Source organism: Procambarus clarkii, chromosome 59, assembly GCF_040958095.1.
Source record: "Procambarus clarkii isolate CNS0578487 chromosome 59, FALCON_Pclarkii_2.0, whole genome shotgun sequence".
In the NCBI taxonomy this organism is placed as follows: Eukaryota; Metazoa; Arthropoda; class Malacostraca; order Decapoda; family Cambaridae; genus Procambarus; species Procambarus clarkii.
In genome coordinates this window covers 29,007,023-29,021,726 of record NC_091208.1, presented here as the reverse complement: position 1 = coordinate 29,021,726, position 14,704 = coordinate 29,007,023, and the positions used below count along the sequence as shown (strand labels likewise).

Sequence of the window (14,704 nt, the reverse complement as noted above, 5' to 3'; positions counted from 1 at the left end):
GGTGGAGCTGGGGGGACAAGGAGCAACGCGGGAAGAGAGGAATGCAAAGAAATAACGGAAGAAAGGGAGCAGAGTGAAAAATGAGGACGAGGATTCTAGTACGAATATCTTTGTTGTAACTGATACTTAAACCTTACAGCATTACAGTAAAATTTTGTGATACCATTTTCCTAATTAATATTGCCTTGGAACACAATTAACAAGTGTGCTGCCTAAAATAATGCAGTCTTCCATTAACTAAGAACAATGTTAATTTGTATAGCCTACTTTCATTTACTTGAGAATCTACATGGTTGAAACTGTCCAATATCAATCTTGACTGGAAACAATATCATGGCTTTGAGACCTCTTTAACAATAAAGACTCTTCCTTCACAGAAATGGCCCTACGGAAGGTCATTTTTACAGTTTCTAATTATAGACGGATACTTTAACCCACAGATCTCCATATATTCAAACTTTATGACGCTCACAGCAGAGCAATCAATTATCATTCCTTATATATGTATTCCAATATTGGGCCATCTTTAACATATATACACGTGATAATCCAAGAAATATATCAGTGAACACAACAAAAAATGAACATGCGCCCAGTACACAGTCAAGCGGGAGTTCCATAGACCATCTGCCCTTGGAGACTAGCATAGGTCTTAGAAGCTCTGTTTGACTTTTTTCTATATCCTATCGATTATTATTTGTAGTCCGAACTGGATAGGGCAACACCCAGTTTGAAGATCATATCAAATTGCTGAATGGATGCATTTTACAACTTGCTAATGTTTAATCTATTGAATCCATAGGAATAACTGATCTAAACATTTGCAAATGGCATACTATTGATTTCTCATGATATGTCTACCTAAACTTATCATGGGTAATTATTCAAACTTGACATTTAGAAGGGTTGACCGTGGTACAGTATTACATTCTCAAAGAGCCTTCCCAAAGAAATAATGCATATGGGTTTTCTTCCCAATTATGCCTATGCTATTATACCAACAGAGAAACTAAGATCAATTATTTTCCTTTGCAGTATCTACTTCTTCATGCTTCTCCAATATTTTGAATCATATCTAATACTAGTGTAGTGTAATATCTAAATCCTAAACTTAAAGACTTTCAGTGCAAGAGTTATAAATTATGTTTACTTCATCCCTTGCTAGAGAAGGGTCGCTTTAATAATTTCATACACCATTTTCCTCCTGAAGTAAGGCATGTGCTGCTGGTCAAAAGTTATGACTCCATCACGTGACAAATATTCTGCAAACATGCATGCGAACATTCCACAATCTGATCCATTCATCTGCTGGGGAATATCCTTGACATTTTCTAATGTCCAATCACTTGTGTCGTAACTGGTCTTCTTTTTGTCTAGATGCTCATCCTCGAGGTATTTAAGTAATGCCTCGAGACACTTGTTATTGTCACCCAGCATGGAATCGTAGTAACGGATAGCTTTGACCCGAAAATCTATTGTGGCTAGACACCAATGCATCCCCAAGTGAATAGGTACAAGTACGATATCTTGACTAAATATATCAATCTTTTTAGTCCATCTTTTAACTGTTTGGAAACCAGTTTTCATCAGCTTTGGGTAAAAGAAAGTGTTAAAAGCATGAACATTTGGAAAGTTGTCATTCTTCCCTCTTTCCATCAATAAATTCATGTAGAAATTAATGACTTCATCATTTAACCAATTAAGGCCAGCCAGAGTGGATATATCATGCCGGGTAATCTGAGTATTGAACTTGTCAACCAGTACCTCCCCAGCAGGTGCCTTTTGCAGAGCATCATCAATAATATCTTCCATTTCAGGTGAAAGCTGAAGTAACTCTTCATCCTCATATGCAAACTCATCCTCATAATCTTCATCTTCAGGATGTAGTTTAACTTTTGAAGGGTATGAAAAATCAAGATGTCTCATCCCAAGAGAAATGCAGTTCTCTCGAGAAGCCTGCAGCTTCTTTCTCTTCTCCTCTAACAGTCTCTGTTCCTCAGCCAAAATCTCAGCATCATAATCACTAGCTTTTGAACGTATTTCATACTTTTCCCTGAAAGATTTAAGCCAATCAAGATTATATATCGGAGATTCATGAAGACGCTTCTCTAAAGAATTCCTGAATGAAGACTCTCCTGCTGTCTTTCAGAGGATGCCTTATCATTCTGTACATCTTCAGCAATATTATTGCCAACACTTGCAGGTTCTGTCATGTCAACAATGGAAGCATCAGAAGTCACCTTTCCAGGAAAGCTTGGAATACGAAATATGGCCGTTTCATCTGATTCTGGCATAGATGGAGAAACTGTAATAGTAGTTTCAAGCTGTTGTCGCTTTTCCTGCGTCCAAGTGGAGCTACACTGGGATCGTGAGATCATCCCTAAGGGACTGATATTACGCATGGGGTGTGAATTGGAGGACCTTGGGGGTATTGTATACACTGTATGACTGGATGGCAAAACAGCAGTGCCTGTAAACTGCTGGAGGAGTTGCCCATACCAAATTTTGTCCTCATAACGAAAGCTTGTTTGGGCACAGAAGTTACCCCTTCCATATATGAAAGATTTTGATAATGGTTTCCTCTTACGAATTCCGAAGTATCTGTCATGAAGGCTCTTCATGGGATTTTTGGTGACGAAGCCAGACTGTTTATTGATACAGGAGACTTTCCGATGAGCCAACGAATTCTTAGGCCACTTAGCTTCCATGGAGCTCATTCTTGCTGCAGTTTCTGCTGTGGCCTGTCAAAAAGTAACTGTGTTATTCCATCCATAGAAAACTAAAAAAATAAATAAATAAAATGCATTATGTCAGTCTCTTAAGGAGTCTACAATGCATTCCCTTTAAATCAAAAGGCACACCGTCAAAATGCATACCTCAAGAACAATTATATTAAGCATAATTAAACAATATATATAAAACGGTCTTTTCATTATTGAACTGATTTAGTTATCTACCTGTATCATACAATTTCATTACAGCACTGTATGCAACATTCTATATACTTTACCCACAATCTACAGAATCTAATATGCAATAAATACTACACCCCATCAATACCATGCAAACAAAAAAATTAATAATATATACTGTGTATATTAACTTCATCAAAAATGTGTATGAGGAACTACTCACAATTTAGCTGGAAATGGGCTCAGTTACTCTTCCATCTAATCTGATTTACTTTACTTCTTTTGTCTTACAAGACATGTATTTCTGCAGCAAACACTTCGTCATAATTAAGTATATTGGAACCAAAATGAAAACAACTCTTATGGAGCAGAATATTTTATACAAGTGAAGACTTACGGGACATTGCAAACTAATAACAGAAGCTACCAAAAGAAAAATATACATCTGCAGAAATTTACTATATAAGAGAGATTTCAAACAGTCAAGGGAGGGATTTAGTATTAAATACAGTACTTTAATAATTGAAACAAAAAATTACAGGAAGGAAAATTTTATATTTGGATGACAACATGAATTGAGTAAAATGAGCCTAAAAGATGTATTATAATACAAAAATTAAACCCTGCTTTAAACAATGCAAATAGCCATTTCAAGTTGCTGCAAAATCATACTTATTCCTTGTTTAGAACTAGACACTGCTATAACATTGAGGGGAAAAAGGATACACACAGGATCCCATTCTCTGCGCGGTATTTATAACCCAGAAAATGGCAATTTGGTGAAATTGGGATCTCCTCTACCAGTTAAGCTTAACCACGAATGCATAGCTGCCTAATAAATTATATTTATATTTGTGTAAATATACTGTACTAGGTATACCTATACATACACACACACACATTTTTTAGGTAATTACACACACATTGTTATATTAAATATATATACTGTATAATATATATTATATATAATATATACACACATACATACATACATACAGTGGAACCTCGAGTGACGAGCGGCGTCAGTTACGAGCAAGCCAATCGCAGAAAATGTGTCTCCATTGACGAACTTTCGCTCGATTAACGAGCGTTCCCGCTGGTTCTCTGACACCTCCGACAACAGTTTTGTTATTATTTCGTAAGACGAGTTTTCCCACATAACAAGCTCAGTGCCGGAACGCATTAAATTTGTTAACCAAACCACACACTAGAAAGTGAAGGGACGACGACGATTTGGTCCTTCCTGGACCATTCTCAAGTCGATTGTGATGATTGAAGGAGGCGAGGCAATAAATAAGCAAGAGAGAGGTGAGGAGAAGAAAATCTTAAGAGGAAGAAAAAGAAACCAATAGGTACGAAAAGGAAGGTGTAATAAAGTGGATAGTAATAGGACTATGAACATAAGAACATAGATAACTGCAGAAGGCCTATTGGCTCATACGAGGCAGCTCCTATCCATACCCACCCAATAAGAAGAGGATAGTAATAGGAATAAGAAGGGGATAGTAATAGGAATAAGCAAGGGATCAAAAGAGAAAACAAGGGATAGAAAAAGAAAGAAAGAGAATGGAAAGATAAATGGAAGGGTTATGTTAGGTCACATTTGTTAGAAAGTTTTGAGCACGAGTACATACTGTGAAAGGGAAGGGCAACAGCAACAAAGCCAGGACTCAAGTTCACCTTGGATACACTGTGTATTAGAGCTGATTCAAGAAGACGGCGTCTGTGTAGAGGCAGGAAAGATTACTTTGGAAGACCACCTGCTTGATGGGGTTCTGGGAGTTGTTCTACTCCCCAAGCCCGGCCCGAGGCCAGGCTCGACTTGAGAGAGTTTGGTCCACCAGGCTGTTGCTTGGAGCGGCCCGCAGGGCCACATACCCACCACAGCCCGGCTGATCCGGAACTTCTCTTAGAAAAAGAGTCCAGTTTTCTCTTGAAGATGTCCACGGTTGTTCCGGCAATACTTCTTATAGTCGCTGGGAGGACGTTGAACAACCGCGGACCTCTGATGTTTATACAGTGTTCTCTGATTGTGCCTATGGCACCAATCAATAGGACGATTAGAATCCGTAACATGATAGAAGAGAGCTTTGTTTGTGTCTGCAGACTTAACACTTCTTTTGTTTTCTGTAAGTCTGTTATTAAGTGTACGGTCCTTTGGTGAAACTGGCCGTACACTAAATGGCAAGGGAGACTTCAACCTCAAGGAGTAGCAGATAAATGCAGATGGATAGTACTGGACTGGAAGATCTGAAAGAGACATGACTGGAGCTCCAGCCACCGTGGTGGTGCCTATGACAGAAGAGAAGGAACAGAAGGTGGAATTAGAGAGGAAGAAACTAGAATCCGAATCGAAGGAACCACAACCTTGATTTCAACCTTCTTGAGAGGAACCTCAGAGTCCTGGCAAAGGGTGCAACATTCATCAGAGGCCCATTTGGTTTCAATCTCCAGAAAACTATCTGAATATCAGAACTCTGAAGACGTCGAAACGAAAGTGAATTCAGCTCGAGAAAAGGCCATCAAAAGTTACACAAACACCTATATGAACCAAGAATGAACCACAAAATCTGTTTTTTTTTTACAAGTATCTATCCAGTTAAGAGGAAAGCTGCCCAATTCTTGGGATGCCATGTACTCTTTATTTTTCAGGAGAGCCCTATGTGAAGCCCCACTCCACATGGGGCGCTCCTATTTTCCTTACGATATGTCGGCTCTGCACCAGAGTATCCCTCAACAACAGGTGGCCCAGAGAGCAGCAAAGGTTTTGATAGCACTGGTAGGAGAATAGTGACAATATAATGGAAGCCAGAGTTTAGACAGCTTCAGCCCCTCCCAAATCCCTCAAGCTGCCCCAGCAACAAACGTATCCAACAAAGCTTACTGCATATAACAAAGGACACTACTTATGTTAGATGATAAAGCTTGTCGATAGATTAAGGGCACAGCGATTGGTGTCAGTGTGTTAAGGGGAACTGTGGAAGAAAGGTATTCATGTGCACCACTTTTGAAGAACTACAAGTAGAATGTTCTCCAGCACCCACAGTGTATTACTAGGCAAGTACAGAAACTATATATAGATGTGGGCAAGAGTTGGCAAATAGAGTTCACCAATCTCTCAAGTTAACAGTAGAAACCCACACGGAAAAACTACCCTTCCTAGATACCCGTGTTTATATTGACGGTAACCGACTCTTACAAACCAAGACTTACTGTAATGACTATCCAGAAATTCATAACTTGCATTCGTATCTCCTATATACGTCCTGTCACCCTACTTCCCTCGAGAGGTCTTTGCCCTATTCGTTGGATATTAGATTTAAAATAGTGAGCGACGAGAGTAACCCAGCAATGGCTCTGGAGCAGTTCTGGGATTATTTCCAGGAAATGATGCTAAATGATGGTCAACTCAAGTGAAGAGGTAAGGAAGGTGGTCCTCATCACAAAGGACAAGCCAACTTAAGTACAGGAGGAAGCAAGTTACACTATCCATAATGGTTCTTCCTGCTCTATATATCCACACGACGTCAAATAATATTAGAAAGAAACTTAACTTATGGGAATTGAGTGGCAACTTCAAAGAGCACCTAGCATAAAAATTCTTTGTGGATGACCCACCTCTGCTTGCCTAGAGGATGGAAGTTTCCCAGAGTGCTTTCTGAGAAATGCTCAGGAAGCTAATGTTTGAACAGGGAGCAAATAAATGAATAACAGTCATATGTCCCTCCAATATGCCTACTGTCACCTATTTTCACCACAAAGGTCATTCCAACTTTCCATTGACATTTGGGTGGCGAGGATATCAATGCGATGTATACAACTCAAATGGCACCTTCAGTAAGAGTGAGCCTTTATCCAGTCTCAACCCTTCAGGAAGCAGCCATCAAGTTAACCACGATGTTCTAGGGTAGAAAGATGATCAGGTATGTCATGGACAAATATTTCTACTTTTCCTCAGCTAAGAGTAATGGGCAATACACTTAAAAACATGGACATGGATGTTTCCTCGAGTGACAGTTTCCAGTAAGACCAAAAGTTTGTCCTTTTGAAGCGGGGAGCTCTTGGAAGAACCTAGAGCATTGAATGAAAGGAACTGACCTGAGAACTCATGGTTTCTCAAGCTTCATTTGTGAAAAAATCTTAAGTGAGATATGGTTACGGCATGGTTTCCAAGAAGCCCCTTGGAAGCTAGTACTTGAACTTAAGCATGAATCATTGAAAAGAAATGGGTCTGAGAACTTCTGGCTATAGAAGCTTCGCTTGTTTTAGAACCTGCTTCGCCAAACAAGTGTTCGGAGATTCGGTGAAACAAAGAATGTGTGGCTTTGCTTAGAAAGCAGGTGCTAGAGCTCACAGACCTGTGGGAAAGTTGTCCATCATACATTAGGTAGAAATTCATATTTTGCTCAGTGAAAGTACCCCATAGAGCATGGGAAATATTAGAGTATGAATGCCAACTCTTAATATGGTTCCAATTACTTTTTTTTTTTTGGTAGATGAATGAAACATTAGGGATAAAGAAATAGGAAAAGTTATGTATTTTTTCAGTCTTTAAGAAATATACGGTATCACAAAAGTTCCTCTTGAAAGCATCTCTGAATCGAAACTCTAATAAATCACGGTTGGTCCCATATAGTACATCGAATCAAGGTTGCACTAAAATATTACCCTGAATATATTTTGCTTTGTAATACAAGTAGCCAAAAATGAACCACAATGCAAAAAATTACAACCTTTATACTTCCAAAACTGAAATAAGTGTTTCTATGGGTGACTGCTGATAAATTATTTTGGAGACATAACAGTTATGTTACCTATATTTTTTGTATCCAAAATGCTGCCAAATTCTTAAAAATTTTAATTCAAAAGATTTTTGAATGTAATTGCAAAGACGTTCGATGCGTAAGAATGTGACACTTAAGCCGACTCTTCTGAGTAGCTCTGTAGGGACAAAGATTGCATGCATATGGCTTCTCTCCTGTGTGTGTAAGGAGATGTTTCTTCAAATTATCTTTGGTTGTAGCACAATAAGAACAATAAGGACAAGAAAATGGTTTCTCTCCTGTATGAGTGCGTAAATGTCTTGTCATATCTGTAGAATAATTTGTGGAGTAGGTACAGCAGGAACACTGGTACATCTTGTTACTGACATTTGAGTTCTTCCCACTGCCATTGCTGCCTCTGCCCAGAGTCCTCAGAATGCCATTCTCCAGTCCCACCTGTAGGGGATTCCTAACTTACACAACATTCCAAGTAAATTAGGAGTTGGGGAATGAGGTTGAGTGGAAATTATTCAAAATACATTCAAATACCATACAAAAACTACCCATCTCTAGAATCAGAATTTATGTACAAAATTTAACTGACTTCTGAATGAAAGAGAGAGACTTGAAAGTCAGTCATCTAAATTAATTCACCCAGTGAAAAAAGAAGGGAACATGAGAAACCACGAGAAGAACAATTTATAGAAATAATGTATTAAATATTAATGTAGAGTACTGTATAGTTTTATGAAAAAGTATATGGAAGATGGAACAGTTTGAAGAGCAAGAAATTTGTTAAATTAAACAAGATAACTTAAGTTCTTAAAATTAAACTAAAGGTTATTGATGCATAAACTGTATTTTGAGGATGAGGCACGAAGAGCAAAATGATTGTTTATGATACGGGTTGAATGCAAAAATGAATAGATTTCTTCCCAGCCCCACACATACTTCAGCTAACCAACTGGAAAAAGTTTTATACTAATGCATTATGAGCTTTGCATAATATAACACAATAAAATGGTCTTGTATATATTCCAGTTTCAATTCAATCTATTAAATCTCAACAGAAGCTTAAGCAGGAATATTTTATATAAAAAGTTCTTTATACAATTGTTAAGTGAGAGATGTGTGTGCACAGCAGACAAATTTCAGACCTTGTTTTTGCCATTAAAAATGTTAGTGCTTTAAAATATTTGTTAAAACTACTCTCCTTTGGGGAATTCACTATATAAGTGATATGCCTTATATACAAAAACTTCAATGAATATGAACTGGACTGTATTTGTGAGCACATCAGTTTGTGCATTTGATGCACTTCTTTATGAATACAATATTCATATTTTATATACATTTTACACTTTTTAGATTACACTCTTGCACCATTGCACCTAATGTGCATCATGGAGTGTGTGTTTTGATCCACGAAGAAATAATAGGAAATATTCACTCAAGAGAGATTTCTTCAATACAGTATCTGCAGTCCCCAATTCTGCAATAATCTCTTCGACACATGTTTGTGTTGAGAAAGAGGAAACCTTAATACAGAACAAAAATGTCAAAATAGAACATGCAGATAGCACAATATTAATAGGCAACAATTTCAGCCATGCAAAACTAGCCATCTCTCTCAAACACAAAGAGAATATACAAAATACAAAGAGTGCTGGGAAGACTGGACACCACGAGCGTAGCTCTCATCCTGTAACTACACTTAGGTAATTACAAGTCAAACTGGAGTAACCCACAATGACACCACCAACAGTCGGGGTTAACCTGAGCTCCCAAACGCCTATCTGTATGGTAAATCCCTTGGAGTCGTGGTGAGGATTCAAACCTATGCAGTGGGAAGTCCTACTCACATGCCCCAGACAATCAGGCCACGACATAGTCAAAGGATTGCAACCTGGAGTTCTGCTGAATACAAAGGGGATTTCCTGTGGTTTCCACCGAATTCCAGGTTGCAATCCTATGACCATGTCGTAGTCTGATTGCCTGGGGCGTGCGCGTGGTGGGACTACCCACCACATAGGTTCAAATCCTCTTCACGGCTCCTACAGATTTTAACATTGATGCAGTCCATAAGTGTGATTACTCTGTATATATATGTGGTGCTGTGCATCACAATGAGGCTAACCACCTCTGGCATTTGTTCTTTTCCTCTCCCACGTGCCTCATATATGTTAGCTGTCAACACTTCTTTTTCAACCCTTTGCATTACATTTAGCCCTTTGAAAATACTACAATGATAAATCCAGACATGCTTAGCCTATGATGATTAATAGCCAACATGTAAGCAATATTATTTGTGAAGCAGGAGGAAACACTAGACTTACATATGAGGCACCCTTGCCAGCAGATGTTAGCACAATCCTACAGCCTTGAAGAGTTAGTGTTATTAACCCCAAGCTAAAACAGAGGAATGCAATGTTAAGTGTGACAAAACGTAAAGTTACTGAGAGAGGAGAAAAAACTGAAAAGTGTTAGCAGTATGAAAACTTGAAACATAATGATGTTATGAAACCAGTGCAAAATTTGCAAGTACAATGAGGGTTATTTGAAATTTCAGCCATACTTAGACCAGTAGGTTACAGTGCTTACAAAAATGTGAAATAAACGTGGGGAGGGGGGGTTCCATGTTCTAGCTGAAAAGTGTTCTTAGTAGTAGTTCAGGCAAAACTCAGAGAAAATGGGGACTGAGAAAGGCAAAGCATCAACTGCAAAATTGAAAAATGCGGGATCGTCAATGTCATATAACGTCATCTTTGACGTTATAGTATAATAATCTAGGAAAGGCAAGACAAAAGATGCAGTATGGGTGATAGGTGAAGCATGCCATCCTCAGCTGTCTTCAATAAATTAAAAATAAATAAAAACAAATAAAAAACAAGCACAGTTAACAAATGATGGGAAGGATGTTGTGATGATTTGTGAAATTAATAAATGTTTTGAAGGGCTTGTGAAGATGAAAGACGACACTGAATGCCAAGGAAATAATATACAGTGGTACCTCGCATAACGATTGCCCCAAAAGACGAATATTTTGGGTAACGAACGGCCCGATCGGCGTCAAATCGTCCCGTATGACGAACGCTGGTTTGAGTAACGTCAACACAACATGGTGGGGTCGCGCTGCTGCTTGCACATTCTTAGACGCCTCCGACGATGCACATAAATTTTGTTGTTTCTTGTTTAAAGATGCTAATGATGCTGGGATATAAAAGGGTGACTGCTGAGATGTTGCAAAGCATTGACGTTTTTGTAGGAAAAAAGAAATGAAATATCTGATATACAACAAATGTCAAAAAAGTTCGTTCGGTGTTCGGCAGGTAGGCTGCTCCATTATAACAATCTTTCTTTGTTTCAAATGTGTTCCATTTGTTTTTTTATTTGTCATTTACGTCTCAATAATGGAGAAGCCTACCTTACATACACTGAATAAACCATTATGACATTTTGCTTTCTTCAAATGTGTTCAATATTTATTTTTCATTTGTCTTATAGCAAAAGGTTCGTTCGGTGGTCGGCAGGTAGGCTGCTCCATGTTTCTTACATACAAAAAACGTAAATAATAAAAAAAATGAAGAATTTTGAAAACCAGTACAAATGTCAAAAAGGTTCGTTCGGTGGTCTACAGGTCGACTGCTCCATGTTTCTTTAAAAAAAAAAAAACGAAAAATAAAAGAACTGTTGAAACAATTTGAAAAATGGACAAATGTCATAAAGGTTCGTTCAGTGTTTGTCGGGTAGGCTGCTCCATTATTGAGACGTAAGTGATAAATACAAAACAAATGGAACACATTTGAAACAAAGAAAGATTGTCATAATGGAGCAGCCTACCCAACAAACACTGAACGAACCTTTTGCTATAACGAATATGAAAGACAAGGGCTGCTGGCTGGGTTAGTAGTGCGTGAGCAACCGTTTGTAGCACACATGCCTCTGGCTCTCAAACACCTGTCCCACACGGTGTTGAAAGACTGTACTCAGTCAGTGCAATTCAGACCCTATTGTTTGAAGAACATAAGGGTCATAACATTGGTGAAGCTAGGCGCAATAAGGGCTTAACACAACGGTCGGATGCCTGTGATACAGCACCTATGAGGATGATACAGCGAGCGTATCCAGGTGTAGCTCTGAGCCCCACCCTTGCCATCTCTAATGTATATAGATGATACATAGATGAATCGTTTTCTGCGTTCAGTGATGATGCATCTGATACAAGTAGCATAGATGAACAGTGTTAGCGGCTTCCATGGTGGTGGTGTTCATTGATATTTTTAAGAATACCTGAATCTTTTCCTGACTGATGGACACTCTTTGTGGCTAGCTGAATCTCTTCCTGACTGATGGACACTCTTTGAGGCTAGCTGAATCTCTTCCTGTGTGGGACCTTACAAAGCGATCTTTTCAAGACTACCTTACAAATTGAGCTTTTCCTATAATCGTTTCAATACTACTTTATGCTTTACAAGCTTGGCTACATACCACCTACAAGTACTAAAGCCAAGGGTGCACGCGAGTGCATTATTTGCAAGCACACAGAACAATGAAACAGGAAACAAAAATCTATCTGTAGCTGGTGCAAGGAGAGCAAAGTCGCGCTATGTACCATGGACTACTTCGTTGACTATTATGCACCTCCAAAGTACTGAGTGTGTAATACAGTGTGTTACTGTGTAAATAGTATGTGAAACTGTACATATTGTAATATTAGTGAATTTTTACCACGTAATATTGTGACAAACATTTATTGAGGACACATTACTGACACATGTATCACAGTTTCATGGAAAATTATGAACATTCTACTGTATACATATTGTAAAGGTCACAAATATGCATCATATACGATAAAAGAAACAAATAAAACCGCATTGGAAATGCATAGGAAAAATATTTGAAAATATATTTGTGGCAACACGCGGTGCTTGAATGGCCTGCGTGTCTGGGAGCTTCACACACTGGCGACCAGCCCCTGATGACGTCACAGCGCACCTTGTCCACGCCCTCACAGCCAAAGTAAGTGGAATTTGGTAATTATTTTTACATAGACATGTTCAGGGACGGTAATTTATCATTTTACAAAGAAAAATTATATTTTGGGGAACATTTGATGTCATGCACACTAGGGAAATTTCACAATAAACACAGTGCATCACACTGGTTACATGGGGGACACTCGTTTTGTATGACGTCCGTTTCACATGACGAACATGGAACGGATTAAATTCGTTATGGGAGGTACCACTGTATAATGCTTTGGACGTTCAGACCCAAAGAATTCGATGGTCACCAGTAAGTAGATTGACCAATGCTGATCAAGAATTAATTCATCAAGTATGCAAAGCTGCAAGCTCTGGATTAGAAAGAAGATTCCTGTACACTAGTGACAATGACAAAAATAGCAGACATCCACCCTTGCACTGAACTACAAATGATGCACTAATGTATGGGGCTGTTAGTGTGCAACAATATTCCACCCTAGAGAGCACTAGTGTCTTAAAACGTATTAGTGTGGCATCTGTAGTTTGAAAGGTTGTTCTTACCCAACTTATCACTATTCATGCATTTGTGACAGCAACTTTATTGTTTTTTTTTAAAGTAAGGTTTTCTGATATAAACAGTACTCCTAAATCGGTACATTGCTTTCTCTTTCAGTAATGTGGTTTGGCTGCATTTTACATTTGGTTTCTGTTTTGATATTTTAATTTTTCTATACTGCAGTAACTGGAACTTCTCATTACGCATAAGTTATTTTCTTTGGGCCATTGAAAGACCCGATTAGCATCAGACTTGAAGTGTGCTGTCCTCTATATTGCTTACTCATTTGAAAATCCTAGTGTCATATGCAAATGACACAGTTCTATAGTTTGTATCCTTGTTATCCAGATATCCTTGTATCTGTCTGATATAAGCATGAGAAAATTATCAGAGTAAGCATGGTACGACTGGGATTGAGCCTTTTCACGGTGTATAATCCAGATCTTACTCTGTTGGCTATTACACACTGGGTTCTGCTTGTTAGGAAGATAAATATAAATTTCCCGACTTTGTCAACACTTCCATTTGAGCATATTTTCTGTGCAAAACACTAAGGTCACATTAGTCAAAATCTTTTGCAAAATCGGGATATATTACATCTATTACATTAGTATTTTGCTTGTCTTCCATGGCAGCTAAGGCTATGTCATAGTGGTCTAGCAATTGTGAGGCAGAAGTGCCCTATTCTGGACCCATGTTGCCCAGGGTTATGTAGGCACTGTCATTACAAATATTTTAGGATCTTGCGCCTTCGCGCACTTTCGAAGATTGTTATAAGTGATGTTAGAGCTATCGGCCTATAATTTTTTGCATCTGCTTTACTTCATCCTTTGTGAAGTGGCATGATCTCCGATATTTTAAGCATGTTAGGGACAACATCAGTATCTAGGCTTAGTCTCCAAATGTTGTTTATGGCCTGTGATAGTGGTTTCTTGCAATTCTTTATAAATATTGTATTGAATTCCTCTCCTCCCGAACCGTATCACACCTAGGCAACTAGGCCTGATACAGAGTGTACGGGCATGCTGTCTATGACTACTTGAAAGTCCAGTGCGGTAAGGATAACATCTGATAGATAGTTCAATGGTGGTGTCACATTCTTAAGGCTCGAATCATGTTTTTTTAATGATTTTCATTGCTGGACACAACATGACAGGAAAAAGTTAGGGGGGCTTGGAAAAGCTATTGAGGAGACTGTATTTAAAACCAAATTCTATTGTTAATTTTCATTTCCAGGTGCATCAGTTTTCATTCAATAAAATAAGAGTATTCTTCTTTTGAAAAGGAGGGTTAAAGGCTGGGTCTAGAAAAATATAGATGTGGTGAAATATCTCTACAGACAGGTTGTCTTGGTAGTTTCATAAGATAGGTTGACAGTAATATTTTGCCAAATGAAATTAGCCCGGTGTGGAAAATATTAGAATACAGTATATATGATAATTCTTAATACGACTAATCATATTTTAATGATTTTCATAAATAGAC

The 14,704-nt window shown here is 38.3% G+C and overlaps 1 protein-coding gene across 1 annotated transcript in view; it reads right to left on the bottom strand.

Moving 5' to 3' along the window:
* Nucleotides 1-300: 300 nt before the first annotated feature.
* The window catches only part of LOC123768071 (sentrin-specific protease 1), a 112,238-nt gene continuing 97,834 nt past the window's right edge, over nt 301-14,704 (bottom strand). Inside the window, 2 exon segments of the mRNA XM_045758338.2 lie at nt 301-2,118; nt 2,121-2,741. Of these exon segments, the coding sequence (XP_045614294.2) occupies nt 1,162-2,118; nt 2,121-2,741 (1,578 nt within the window). The 3' untranslated portion in view covers nt 301-1,161.